Genomic DNA, 14,426 nt, shown 5'->3' on the forward strand with positions numbered 1-14,426 from the left:
AGGAAATAACATTTCTGGCGGGCGACATAATTACACCAGTTCACAAGTAGTGACTTCAAGTATCCAAAACCTGATTTCTATGCCATGTCAAAACAAAACAAAACAAAAAAATAGCAGGGTAGAGGTATCACAATATTTGAAATTGCAAGATGGCAGTTTAGTAAACAAGTGAAGCACTATTTAAAATTATTGAAACTGCTCTCATGAAGAAAAAAAAATTGTGACAGTGTGTTATGCCTCCGAAGTACAGAATTGTGCTTCTAACAGTCAGTCGCTGAAAGTTGGCAGCAGACTAGAGCTGTGACTAACTGTACAATACCCTACCTCACCCCACCGCCATCACCTGACAGGAAGCACAATTCACGACCACAGCAACAAAAAAGTTTTGATCGCGGCGAGATTTCACACGTTCCATTCATTTACAGATACTAGGCCGTTAACTCATTCTTAAAGCGGTCGTGAACTTATCGATCGCAACCGTTTGAACCAGACGTTTTAAGGTCAAAAACTAAAAATAATATTTTATCAAACGTCGCACTTCTGAAGTCTGGCTTAAACGTACCGCCTGATAACATGCGTCACTTGTGAATCTACGAAAACAACCGCGAGTCATTCAACGTCGATGAATTCACATTCGCAAATATTAAGAACTATCCTAAGAATGCAACATACAGAAGTCCCAAGATTAAAAATTCCTGAAACAGTTGAATTTTGTTAGGTTGTCAAATAACTTCCATTCGAACACAAAAAAAAATCTGAATTTTTTTAATGGTCCCTTCATAAATTCTGCTAAGAATTTCAATACTTACGTTAGCATGATACTTTTAGAAATCTATTGTTGAAAAATAAAGCGAATAATTACCCAATCTCCCAACTATTAAGCAAGCATGTTACAAAAACTTTGTCATATACCATATTATGTGCTATGTCAACGTAAAACCAATAAAAACTACGGTTATTAGTAATAAATATCTGAAGCAAGTTAAATTAATATTACCTGGTAATACGTGCTGCCGAGTTCATGCTGAACCATATTTTATATAATACGAAAAATTACACCACCATGAACTTCCTTAGATTTCCTGTAATGTTTATAGTACGAAATTAATAAGAAGTTCAAAAACGTGCTAATCGCTTCTTCGTGATCGATATACTTAAAAATGTTTTGACTTCACTGCAAACGACATCGTAGTGACACTGACAAACGTAACTTGCATCACACTTCATAACCTCTAAAATTTACATCCTTGGTTTGAGTCCACACGGCTTCTCACAAAATTTTAAAATATATAAACTTCATGATCACGTTAAAAAAAAAATTCCAACAAGTAGATTTCGTTCAAATATTATGCACGGTTGCGGCCACGACAGTCGATTTATAAAAAAAAAATTGAATAGTAGTACACGACAATGGCAATAAAGAGTTAATATTATAACCCATATAAAAAGTGACTATAATAACAACACACGTAGTTAGGTTATGAGACCCAACATGAACATATTCATTTCGAAAGTTCAAACGCAAAAATCAAAACACATTCTTTACTGCAAGTGAGTTTCACTGTTTGTGAAAAGTTTGCAAAATAAAAAAACGCCGGTTCTGCGTGGAGTACTTACCGCTTACACGATATCCTTTTCTTCAAATATAACAACGAATCTTCCCTGGTGCGTTCTTTTTTTTTTAAAAAAAAAAAAAATACGTGTGATCGCGCGGTGTTCCGTTTCACGTTGCAAAAATGTCTAGTTTGGCCCCTCGTCGGCACTGGTACACCACGCTGCGAGATTGTGCGACTAGTTCCAAACTGTTCCGCGGATCGCTTTATTCACGGAGCGTTGTGGCGTGATGTCAGCAGTCAGCCTATACGGAGCGGGCCAATGGAGAGCCAGCTGGCCACTGCGCACCCAGCCCCGCGCATCGGCCGACCATGTGGCCGGGCGGTGGTACCGGTACTCTCCGCTGCACGATGTGGCGCTCGCGTCGCGTGCCGCTTGGCGCGTGAGACGCGAACAAGAAAATAACAACCGGCCCGGGTAGGCTTCCACACTCAAGACACACACCTCGAGGACAACTAAAATCCCTTCCGTCATAAATCCAGGCACGTGCAGTTAAGCAACATTCAAAAAACTTTCTGCATGCGTTTTTTTTTTCAATGCATAGTGAGACGCGTTGTGCATGGTCAAGGTTCAGCGAGACACGATCAATACAGCTGACAGCCAGCGTTATCTAGACAGCCAGTCGGCGTCTGGCTCATTGTTACGTAAAAGGTGATGGAATATTTTACTACACGTTTCATAGGGCGATTGTTTTTCGTAATGAGACGTTATGTACATCCACAACTGCACCATAAATGTATTACAGCATTTACCGATTACGTTACACATGTACACTTCACAAAGTATTAACCATGTTGAATTAACGTAAACAAAATAATAGCATATTAATGCGCATTTTGAATAATGTTAGTTAGGAACACACCTGGAACGAGGTGTAAACAACAAACATATGAAATGTAATTAAGGTTATGGCAGGTTGCACGACATTCGCACAGCAGACCACCGGCGTAAATAACAACCGAAGAGCCGGCATTCAAGCGCAAACTACGAACTGGTGCCGTGATGAACAAAGATAAATGAAAGTTTGAGCACTTACGTGTTTCTTTCCTGAACTTTTGTGGCTGCGGCGCGGTTTCCTATACTTCCTCCCCATTGCAAAGGGAACGCGCTAGCGGTATGAGCGCGTCGGTTGTCCGTTGTTCCCCCTTCATCGGCGCAGGCGCAAACACGTCATCTATGGCGAACTCACACTCTTTACCCCTCCCAATCCCTTATTTCCACGACCACCCCTCGGCAATCACCTCATAAAATATTGCAGGGACGTAGGGATATTTACGGAAGTGCGAGGTCAAAATAACTTATTTTATCTTGAGGAAAATAGCTCATAAACATTAACCCTTCGTTTACAAGCGAATTATACAGTGTTTAATGTGTTTGACATTATCAAACGATTTACTTTTATTTTTAAATTCCATTTTTAAAATATCTTAATAAATTTATTTTCATTCCCGTGTATATTAAGATTTATGTTACATTATTGGAAATCGGTAAATTTTGTTCTTTTTTTTTTAGTCATGTACAAGAACAGTCCTGAAATTTGTTACAACAATGTTAGTGAGTTGTTAACTTTTTACTACATACTGTGATAATATGACTTACAAATGAAAAACGTTGCAGCACATGTAAAAATTTACAATTAATCATGAATTTTTTTTTTATTCACACCTTAGTTGAGTTTATACTATTGAAATGTTTCCTCTTATAGGGGTGTCCACTGAGGTAAAACACTAGTGTTGCTCAAAAAATCAAAAGAGAGGTTTCAACCACAAAAAAAAATAAGTAAAAACTACCTCCAATTTACCTCAATTAGGGTAATGTTAAGGTATGGTTACAGACGCTATTTTTATCCATGTTAAAAAGCTCGGGTGCTTTGGTGCTTAAATAAACAATCAATAATTGTATATAAAGAATACTTTCACTGAGAGAAAAAAAATATGTTAACAAAATGTTATAATTTTAAATAGATACAAATTTATCTCCTTTTTTTAATTATGCAGCAGTTTTTTAACAGAAATATTTTTATTGTTTCCAATTTTTAAAACAACATATTGATGTATTTTAAATAAATCTAAGTAACATAAAAGAGTAAAAAATATTAATTTAACTCTTAATTCCCCCCACCAACTGTTTTCCCATCCTACCCTATGTAATAATTATAGACATTTCTGAATATTGTTTCCGTGCAGCGGAGAAAATATTTTTACTTGCAGTATTTTCATTTTTCACTTAATTTTTTTTTTTTTTTTTTTTTTTTTTTTTTTTTTTTTTTTTGCAGTACAGCTGCCTACATTGTTCAACGTCTCTGGAATGAAGTTTGCTGTCCACAACTTGGGGCAAAAAAACTGTTCGTTCTTCGGGCGTCAACAATGGACTATTCCTACTGGTCTAAACGTGGATCAACAAAAAATAATAATAATATATGACTGGACAACATAAATGAGTAATAAAAAAACTACAAACCTAGGCTTTCATTTCAGCAGAGAACACTTTACAAGTCCAAAAATATTGGAAAACCTTTTTTTTCATTACTTTAAAATGTAAATAATAATGATGTGTGCGTATACTTATGTACGTGCGTTAGGAGTTATATTTTTTATATATAATACAGTAAACGATTTTTAAATGAATACCTACAAATGATTATCGAAATTTCGTTACTTTTGTAACAAAAAAAACTATTTTACAGCACAATGGATATCGAGTTAAATAAGTTAAAGTACCAGGTATTGCCCGGCGTTTACACAATGTAAACTTCTTTTAGGTAGTTTCAAAGAAATACTACCTATTGTAGTCGTTACCAATTTGCGAGTTATATAGTTTTTTTTTTCCGGGGTTCATAGACCTTAAAACTATTAACTCAAAATTATATATATAATATATATATATATAATATATATTTTGTGATATATATATCATAATTTTGTGGACACGACCACTGCGCAATTTTTCACAACCCACTTCCAAACTGATACATAAAATCTAGTAGTGGAAAATCGGTAGAGTTCGTTAATGGGCAATATCCGACCAAAGAGGTAGATATGAGGAATTTTTTTTGAAAAACATAAAAATCGCTGTAACTCCCATTATATGGTCAATATATCACATCCGTTTGAACTTATTATAACTCCTATAAATAATACCAAAATAATTTGTCTTATAAAGTTTTTGATACGACCAGCAAGGGGTTGAAAAACAAGGGTTGGAGGACAAACAAAATCGTAACCCTTTTCGCAGGCACAAAATCTAATTCGTACAAATTATGTATTAATCTTATAATTTTTATCTAAAATTTTAGTCTGAAACAATTTTTGATTAGATGAACCATTGTTGCAAGAGATTGAAAATATTAGGTGAAGAATAAAAAAAAATTCGTAACTCCTTTAGTAGGCACAGTTTCAAATCCGTTCAAATTGTTTGTAAATCTTATAAATTATATGTAAATCTTTTGTCTGAAACAATGTTTGTTAAGATGAGCCACTGCTGCAAGGGGGTGGGGGGAAAAAAAGGGGGTAGACATTTCTAAAACATCCATAATTTCCGTACCGTGTACACTATCAAATCGCTCTAATTTATTGTAAAATATTTAATTATTATCTACAACTTTGATATGAAATATTTTTATACGACCTACAATAACTGCAAGGGGTGGAATAACAGAGCTTCAATTACTCCCTTACTAGGCACGCTATCAAAACTGTTTAAATTGTTTGTAAACCTTATACTGTTTGTCTAATACTTTTGTTTGTAACAATTGTTGATAAAACAAACTATTGTTGCAAGAGATTGAAAAAAAACAGGGTTTGGAATAAGAAAATAAAACTTCCCAACCATGTACAATACCGAATCCATTCTTATTTTTGTTTAACTTCCTAAATATTGACTAAAACTATTGTTAAAATAAATTTTTATCTAACCAACCGTTATTGCAAGAGGTGAAAATAACAATGTTCAATTCTGTTATAGTTTATTGTATAAATCCTAAACGTAATCTAAAACTTTGGCTACAACAATTTTTGATGAAACGAATTATTACCTTAAAAACAGGGGTTGAAATTTAAAAAAAAATTAAATAATTCTTAGTATCAAATTTATTCGAATTTATTTTAAACCATCTTAATATTATGTTTAACCTTGGTGCAAAGCAAATTTTTATACGACCACGTTATTAGTGCAAGGGATGAAAAAATATTGTTTGAAGGTTAAAACAATTAAATAATTACTTTTTTTGGTATGTAATATGAAATTCGTTCTAAGATATTCAATGGTGGATGCATTTTGTAAAAAATAGTCATAATATTTTAGCTGCATGTAAAATGAGCAAATATTTAATATATCATTATGTAATATTGGAGAACATAAATATGTTATGTACATTAAGTTCTTAAAATGTTCCAGAATTTTATAGATGTTTCCAAAATATTTACGAATAAATAGGTAATTCGTAATCTATCTTCGCCTGAAGGTTGTGCAGAAATGTTTTTTTTTAGAAAGAGAAATTAGAATTTTTTTTTAGTAATTTAAACTACTGGTGGACGTTAGATTTTAGTAGTAGTTTTTTTTTTTTTTTTTTAATCTGATGTAGGCAGTAATTTATGTCTTGTTTTGAATGTCAAGTGTGCAAAATTTCTCAACACGTACCAAAATTCCTATTTAAGGGGTGGGAATGAGGAATTGTTTTTTTTGTTTAAATATTACGTAGACAGTGTAATTACGCCTGTTTTGAAGGTCAAGTGTACAAAATTTCATCAAGCTCGGAATAATACTGTAGATTTTTATAAAAAAAAAAAAAAAGAAAACAGAAACAAAGAAGAATGAAAACATACAAAACAAACTCTTCTTTATATGTATGTACATACATTCCTAATTAATCACTTCGATTGTGTTGATTTGATTTATTTCAATTATATTGACAAATGAATGTTTAATGCCTACCTAGACCTAGTGTACAATAACCAAACCGACGGACTGCACTATTGTATTATAAGTTACTATAATAATTAGTTCAACAAATAACCACTTAACATTGAATATCACACATTTAACCACTGAGCTAAATGAATACACAGCTTTTAGGAAAATATTTGGCTATTATGATTGAAGGTATTCTAATAACGTAATTTAAATTTCGGGAATTATTCTTTTTGCGACTATTAAAGTCTAAAAATATATATTCCACAATAGTTTTGCTGTCGCAATGATTTAATTTGGCACACTGATACACTTATACGTCCCTTGCAAAATTGGAGCAAGCAGTTGAACCAATAAAAACATCCCTTTCGGCATAGCCTACAGACGCAGGTAGATTGCGAGGAACTATTTCTTCTGGTATGTTCTGGAAACTTCTAAAAACTTCTGGAACATATCATGTACGCTCTTCAATATTCCAAAATGATCGATTTATCTTGTTCTCATTTTCCATACAGCGAAATATGTTTTGAGTGTTATAATTCAATACATCCAGCATTTAATAACTTATAAATAATTCCATACCATGCCTACTACGGTAGTTATGATTTTTTTCTTGACCTTCAAACACTTTATTTCATACCTGGCACTCATTAGTGGTTGTTTAAAAATTGGTTTTGGAACAAGGTTTAAGATAGGTAATGTTTATAAAGTTTACAATAGGTTTAAAGGAATTTAATTGTGAATGCAGCAAAGAATGTTTTTAGTAATTTTTAGGATTTTTACAATAAATCATATTTTTGAGGCTACCTACACCTACTAAAGAAGTTATGGATTTTTGTCTTTCTTGTATTTCAATCCTTGTTTATCCACCTCTTGTAGTTATTGTTGGTCGGATAGAAAAAATTATTTTTACAAAAGTTTTTGGTATTAATCTACCGAGATATTATGCCATTATACGAATATCGCATAAAATGGAGTTGTATAATTAAGGTGGTGTTATTGCGATTTTTCTGTTTTTCAAAATAAATTCCCCAATTCTACCACTTTGATTGGATTTTTCCCATTGACGAACTCGACCGAAATATCCGAATACTTTATTTTGTGTGTCAGTTTAGAAGTGATTTATGCAAAATGATGGCAATTGTCGTGTCCATAAAATCCTAGTAATATTATAAATGTAAAAGGTTGGATGTTTGGATGTTTGCTACTCAATTACGCCCGAATCGCCGAATGGAAATGGATGGAATTCGGCACACAGCTGGATTAAAAGATAGACTATGTGGTGTCCATAAAATCCTAGTAATATTATAAATATAAAAGGTTAGATGTTTGGATGTTTGCTACTCAATCACGCCCGAATCGCCGAATGGATTTGGGTGGTATTCGGCACACAGCTGGATTATAAGATAGACTACATATAATAGTGCAATTCCATTCCTAGAGGAGTGAAAAACACAGGTTAATTTAATTCAGTTTTATAATAGAAAATCGTGGGCGCTATATCATTGAAATAAAGTGAGTATGTGTCACTTTTTCGGGCGTGGCTCTCAACCCTGTGAAACTTTAGCTCGCGGCGACTAGCGAATTAACAGCGCTAATAACAGTTTAGTTCTCAACTCAGAGGATAGATGGCGTTGCCGAGAATTTCAAAACGTGCCATCGTTTGGGGCGTCCGCAAACAAAAAAAAAAACAAACCAAAATTCAGACGTGGTAGTCGGCGCATCGAAGATAACACACAGCTATCGACACGGTGATGACCTATAATTGATGCCATTACTGACTACCCCGTGGAATTTTTGAACTAATTTTGACGTGACAACGTCTAATAAATCGATGAACGCCGGCTGCACGCACGAAAAAGTGTCCCGTTAAGCACATTGTCCCGTTACGCTCATTGTACGCTTGCGCCGCATCTATCTCTCTTCCACTCGATTGGAACAACCGTCGATTTGACTTTTTCGAGGCACATTAAACTTGAAACACTCCCATTCGTTTCCTACTTTTCCTATCATCTTCCTATCCTTAACAGAATAATTCAGATTGGAAGAAGTTAAATAGCAAACATGTATAAAAGTTATCGTTAAAATAATCTCTTCGTTAAAGTAATAAACATATTTGAATTAACGAGTGCAAATAAAAGTAAATTTATCAATAAAATTGTAGATTTAATTTCACTCCTTGTTTGTATCCATACGAAATAGTGATAATTCAATAAAAATGATTCAATTTTATTCATAAAAGTATGCAATAATTTCATCAATGTTTTGTTATGACGTTGTCACGTTAAACTATCGTCCGTAAACCGACTTTACAGACAACCAATATTTTTTTTTTTTTTTTTTTAGCTGCGAACCCGCTCGTTCGCTTTCATTTTCAACAAGAGCATGCGCCTCACAAGCTCACGTGGGACGTACATGACTCATGCTGTTGAACGGGTTCGTTCAACGTGACGCGTCATAACGCAACTTTCTGCGGCCTGTTCGGATAAGCGTTCAACATCGCGGCTTTCATTTCGATAAGAGAGTATGTCTTCTGAAGCAGTTACTATATACATTTATTGAAGTGAAACTTCTAATGCCACTTCCAACAAGGTTGCGTTAAACCTTTGAATATATATACTGTATAGAAGTCGCGAGTGGATAGGATTTACTCTACGTTTTTCAGAAGAAGCGTACGATGAGCAGCTTGGGAACTTCACCGCTGCAGGGGCGCTGCCGTAACGCCCTGTATCGTCTTAGGTTGTTATTTACACGTTAGAGCGCAGCACTGTCGCCCGCTGTCAATCCCCCGCACCACCCCATCCATCATTCACTGCAGCTCAAGGTCGTTCAACGAAAGGGGGAAGGGGTGTTTGAAGAGTTCGACACTTGTCCGCTAGGGACCACCACAAGTCGATGCCCTAGAGATGGTGACGATTGCGGCGGTGAATTAACCAACTACCTCAAAACCGTATTAGAAATTTTAACCTGGGCTGGCGACTTCTATACAGTATAAATATTCAAAGGTTACACGTTTAACGCTACCATGGAGAGGGTATGAAAGCACTTTTGCGTTCATGGGCGCAACAACATGGGGGGGGGGGCAAGGGTATTTTGCCTCACCCCCCCCCCTTCTGAAACCTTGAAGTGTGGGCAAACGGGGGCAAAGAAAGTGCTGTGTAATCAATTTTTAGAAAATAAAACTGCTTAAATAGCACCATTTTCCACCTTGAAATACAAATTTTCCCGGGGGAGGACCCCCAGACCCCTCTCTTCAATAGGGGGGATCGATGATTCTTTATAAAAAGGTATATTGCCCCCCTTTTGGAAATTTGGTTGTTGCGCCCCTGGTTGCGTTAAACGTTCAACGCTCCTGGGGAGGGGGAATAGAAAGAGACAGAGCGAGAGTCAATGCGTGGCACTCGAACGCATGCGCGAGCGTTAGCAACGAGTAGCGTCCGATATTCCAACGCAAGAGGGAGAGAGAGAAAGAAAGATGCACAAAGGTAGAAAGTAGGAGAGAGAAAGAGAGTGAGTCGGTAGATCCCAAGCACATGCGCGTGGTATTCTTGCTATGCATCGTAAGCAATGTTAATAAAGTTTGTCTTAAAGAAACAATATGATTTCACTAAAAAATCAATTTCTACCCCTTCCTATTTTCATTTCCACATTACGAAGTTTCACTTCTTCCGCGCGGAGGGACTCCACGCACTATTTTTTTTTTTAACGCGTATCGCTTACTTTCAATGTTGTGTAATAGTAAGTGTATGTATTACAAAAAAAAAAAAAAAAAAAAAAAAGCTGTTTCAAACAGTTTACATGTAGTAATGCATAGGCCTACTTGGCCACCTCTGCCTACTGACATACAAAGTTATGTTTCGACACAGTTCATTTATGTTAATGTAGTATGTCACTACATATGTTACACGCTTTGAAACTCGGTTACACAAAAAGATCAAACAATGTGCTGGTTGCGTGAGTCGAGACATGTTTACGTCATTTCTGTTGGCAAACAAACCATTCCGTTTCGGGACCACGTTTTTTTTTTTTTTTTTACGTACTGCAAATTTTTCCCACACCGTCTCCATTGTTTATTTTTTCCTTCTGGCGCATGAATTTATCTGTGTTGGTAAGCATGCACTTTTTTTTTTTTTTTTTTTTTTTTTTTTTTTTTTTTAATATCTGTTTGAAGAGGGGAAGTGTTTGTCGATGAAATACCGCGACTTGAGACGCACGGACCAAAGTTGCGAAAGTTGCAATGCAACGCTAATGGAAAGTAAATATCCGGCAGGGAGAAATGAAGAATAGCTGGACACGTCGCAAGCCTGCGCACGAAACTTTAGTTTTGTTTTTGAACCACGTAATCTCTACGCAAATCTCAGACTTTTTGAAGTGAAACAATTTTTTTTTTTGACGTGACGTCTAATAAATCGATGGACGCCGACTGCTCGCACGAAAAAGTGTCCCGTTACGTACATTGTTCCGTTACGCTGTGACCCGTTACGCTCATTGTTCCGTTACGCTGTGTCCCGTTACGCTCATTGTTCCGTTACGCTGTGTTCCGTTATTCTGTCGGCGAGTACAGTAATAATAGGTTATGTTACAATTGACTAAAAAATTATGGTGATTCATATAATTGATGATAGATATTTGATTATAGTTTATTTATATGAAAACTTGTTCATAATTATATTTAAACTTTATAGCTAAACGCCAGTTTTTAAAATTAATTACAAGTCATCTACACGTGAACTGTTTCGTCGACTGTTTATAAAGTGAAGTGAAACGTTAATGTGGTTTTCATTGCTTATTACAACAACAATTTCGGCAATAAAGGATAATAATTCTTTTTGTATTTTAAAAATCTGAATACTATATAATTTCAAAATTTATTCTTTAATTATTAAAATAAAAATGATTAAATTTTATTCATAAAAGTATGCAATCATTTCATCAATGTTTTGTTATGACGTTGTCACGTTAAACTATCATCCGTAAACCGACTCTACAGACAACCAATTTTTTTTTTTACAGCCGGCAGAGTCAATGTCAGAATCACAGCGTAGCTACGTAACGTAGGTTAGTAGGTAACGACCAGTCCAGCTCCCAGTCCGGACTGCTCATTCCAAACTGACGATTTGGAATGAATTGAGGCCATCCGCACATACCATCCCATCAGTTTTGTGGTTGCTGTTTGCTGTTGGATGTATAATTTCATCACAGAATATGAAATAAACTTTGGATGTTGCAATTGCATATCGTCGGCTTACTTCTAAAAACTCGTAAGTCCAGATTTTCCCAGTTTTATATTCCGGATGTTTTTGGTTTTATTTTTTTTTCAATTTTTTCTAGTGCCTATGCTGATAAAACCTCGTAAGTCAACTCTACTTAGTCTCTTTTCTATTCACAAATTATAAAACCTCGTATCTTTGTCAGTTGAAACCGTCCTCCAAAAGCTCATAAGTTTTCCTGTAAAATTGACTGAAATGGAGTTACGAGGTTTTAGAAGTAAGCCGACGATATGCAACTTTTAGTTAGTTAGTCTCTCTCACTCACACACACGAGTTTCAAGCCTTGAATGATCGTTAACAAGGTTAAATGATACACATAACTGGTGAGTCCTGAAATACTCAAATTTTTTTTGTCATAAAACCCCTATTTTTTTCTCCACCCTTAGAGCTAATGGCTGGCGTTACCAAAAAAAATTCATTTAAAAGTGTTTGGTACTACTCTTAGCAGGTATAATAACATAATAACTTCAAACGGCTGCAATATTCTCGATTTTAAAGGAGCAAAGAGATTTTCCAGTTTTTTTTTTTTTTTTTTAAACCTTCTCCAAAAATGGATCTCCTTGGTCCGATTATACCAATTAACAAACTTGACCGATTTCTTCAACCTCTAAATTTTATACATCGGCGAGGAAGTGATTTCTACAAATTTACGACAGTTATCTGTCAGTTATTATATATGAGTTTTCAATGGTTTTGGGTCCAGCCATGAAGCAAAAGCTGCACGGGTAGAAATTTACGAAAAACACCTGCAAACATTCAATATGTATTCTTTCTTCAAAGTACACATAAAACTTCAAGGTTTAAGTCTAGGTTGCTGTACTTGAAACTCGTGAATGGTAAACATACGTGGCACTGATATAAAAAAAAAACACCGCAAGTTCTTTTTTAAAAAAAATTGGTTGTCTGTAAAGTTGGTTTACGGACGATAGTTTAACGTGACAACGTCATAACCAAACATTGATGAAATGATTGCATACTTTTATGAAAAAAAATTGAATCCTTTTTATTGAATTATCACTACTATTTTGTATGGATACAAATAAGGAGTGAAATGAAATCTACAATTTAATTGATAAATTTACTTTTATTTGCACTCATTAATTCAAATATGTTTATTACTTCAACGAACAGATTTTTTTAACTATAAATTTTATTTATGTTTGCTATTTAACTTCTTCCAATCTGTGTTATTCTGTTAAGGATAGGACGATGATAGGAAAAGTAGGAAACGAATGGGAGTGTTTCAAGTTTAATGTGCCTCGAAAAACTCAAATCGATGGTTGTTCCAATGGAGTGGAAGAAAGAGAGATGCGGTGCAAGCGTACAATGAGCGTAACGGAACAATGAGCGTAACGGGACAATGAGTAATCCTTTTTCGTGCGTGCAGCCGGCGTTCATCGATTTATTAGACGTTGTCACGTCAAAGAAACAAAAGTCGTACTGGCACGTCCGAATCGCGTTCGAGAACGACAGAAAAATGAACAAGCGAATAGATTCAGAATGCAACGAGTCTGTGCACGTCAGACACGCATACGCCAGCGAAACACGGCACAAAGAACATGACCGATTGCGCCGACGCCCATATTGCGATCGAGCCAAAATGGCGCCGGAAAAAAAAACATGTCGATGATCTCAACGCGTTCATTCGAAATTTCATGCCGGGACAGTTTTTTTCCTTTCAAATCGGTTTGAGACGGTTATCAACCAGGATGAGGTAGTCAACTATCACGCAGAATTATTATTTTTTTAATTCGCTGGAATTGCCCGGATTAAAAAAACCTCACAATTTTGCAATTGAAAGTAGGTTGAGTCATCATTGATGTTGCGTAACATCAATCAACCTAGAATATGCAATTGAACGAGATTGGCTGTGAAAAGGCTTTATGAAACACGTGATCGAGACGACGATAATCAAGGGCAATTACAAAGGAGAGGATGTTTTTTGATTCCGCGCGTTCAGATTATTGCAATGGACTTGCCATTCGAATTTAAACGGCTGCAATTCCCCGTGCGTCTGTCTTTCGCTATGACCTTTGAATATATATACTATATAGAATCGCCAGCCCAGGTTAAAATTCCTAATACGGTTTTGAGGTAGTTGGTTAATTCACCGCTGCAATCGCCACCATCTCTAGGGCATCGACTTGTGGTGGTCCCTAGCGGACAAGTGTCGAACTCTTCAAACACCCCTTCGCCCTCCTGTTGAACGACCTTGAGTTGCAGTGAATTACGGGTGTGGGGATGCGGGGAATGACAGCGGGCGACAGCGCTGCGCTCTAACGTGTAAATAACAACTAAGACGATACAGGGCGTTACGGCAGCGCACTGCAGCGGTGAAGTTCCCAAGCTGCTCATCATACGCTTCTGAAAAACGTAGAGTAAATTCTATCCACTCGCGACTTATATACAGTATATATATTCAAAGCTATGACCACCAACAAATCACAAGGTCAGTCGCAGGAAAATTTACTGAATTAACTTTTGAGTTCGCGTATTTCGCGCGTGGGCAACTGTTATGTCGCGTGTTCGTGTGTCGGAAAACCATCATCATCTTTGGTTGTTTACGCGCCGGAAAAACAAAACGAAAAAAAAAAAAAATAGTTCACCAGAAAGCTTTCCATTGAATGTTAACAG

General features: G+C 35.8%; 1 protein-coding gene across 4 annotated transcripts in view; it reads right to left on the minus strand.

Moving 5' to 3' along the window:
• Positions 1 to 14,426, minus strand: part of LOC134541119 (fatty acid synthase) — a 198,115-nt gene that overhangs the window by 119,660 nt on the left and 64,029 nt on the right. The window contains exon 1 of one of the 4 annotated variants that reach the window (XM_063384295.1): positions 2,651 to 2,718. The exons of 1 other annotated variant lie outside the window; for it this stretch is intronic. In XM_063384295.1, coding sequence (XP_063240365.1) covers positions 2,651 to 2,707 — 57 coding nt within the window. In that variant the 5' untranslated portion in view covers positions 2,708 to 2,718. Of the gene's footprint in view, positions 1 to 997; positions 1,585 to 1,617; positions 1,896 to 2,650; positions 2,719 to 14,426 lie in introns of those variants that run through there. 2 more of the 4 variants (XM_063384299.1, XM_063384296.1) reach the window with 2 other exon arrangements.

The sequence above is a fragment of the Bacillus rossius genome, chromosome 18 (genome assembly GCF_032445375.1).
Source record: "Bacillus rossius redtenbacheri isolate Brsri chromosome 18, Brsri_v3, whole genome shotgun sequence".
Taxonomy (NCBI): domain Eukaryota; kingdom Metazoa; phylum Arthropoda; class Insecta; order Phasmatodea; family Bacillidae; genus Bacillus; species Bacillus rossius.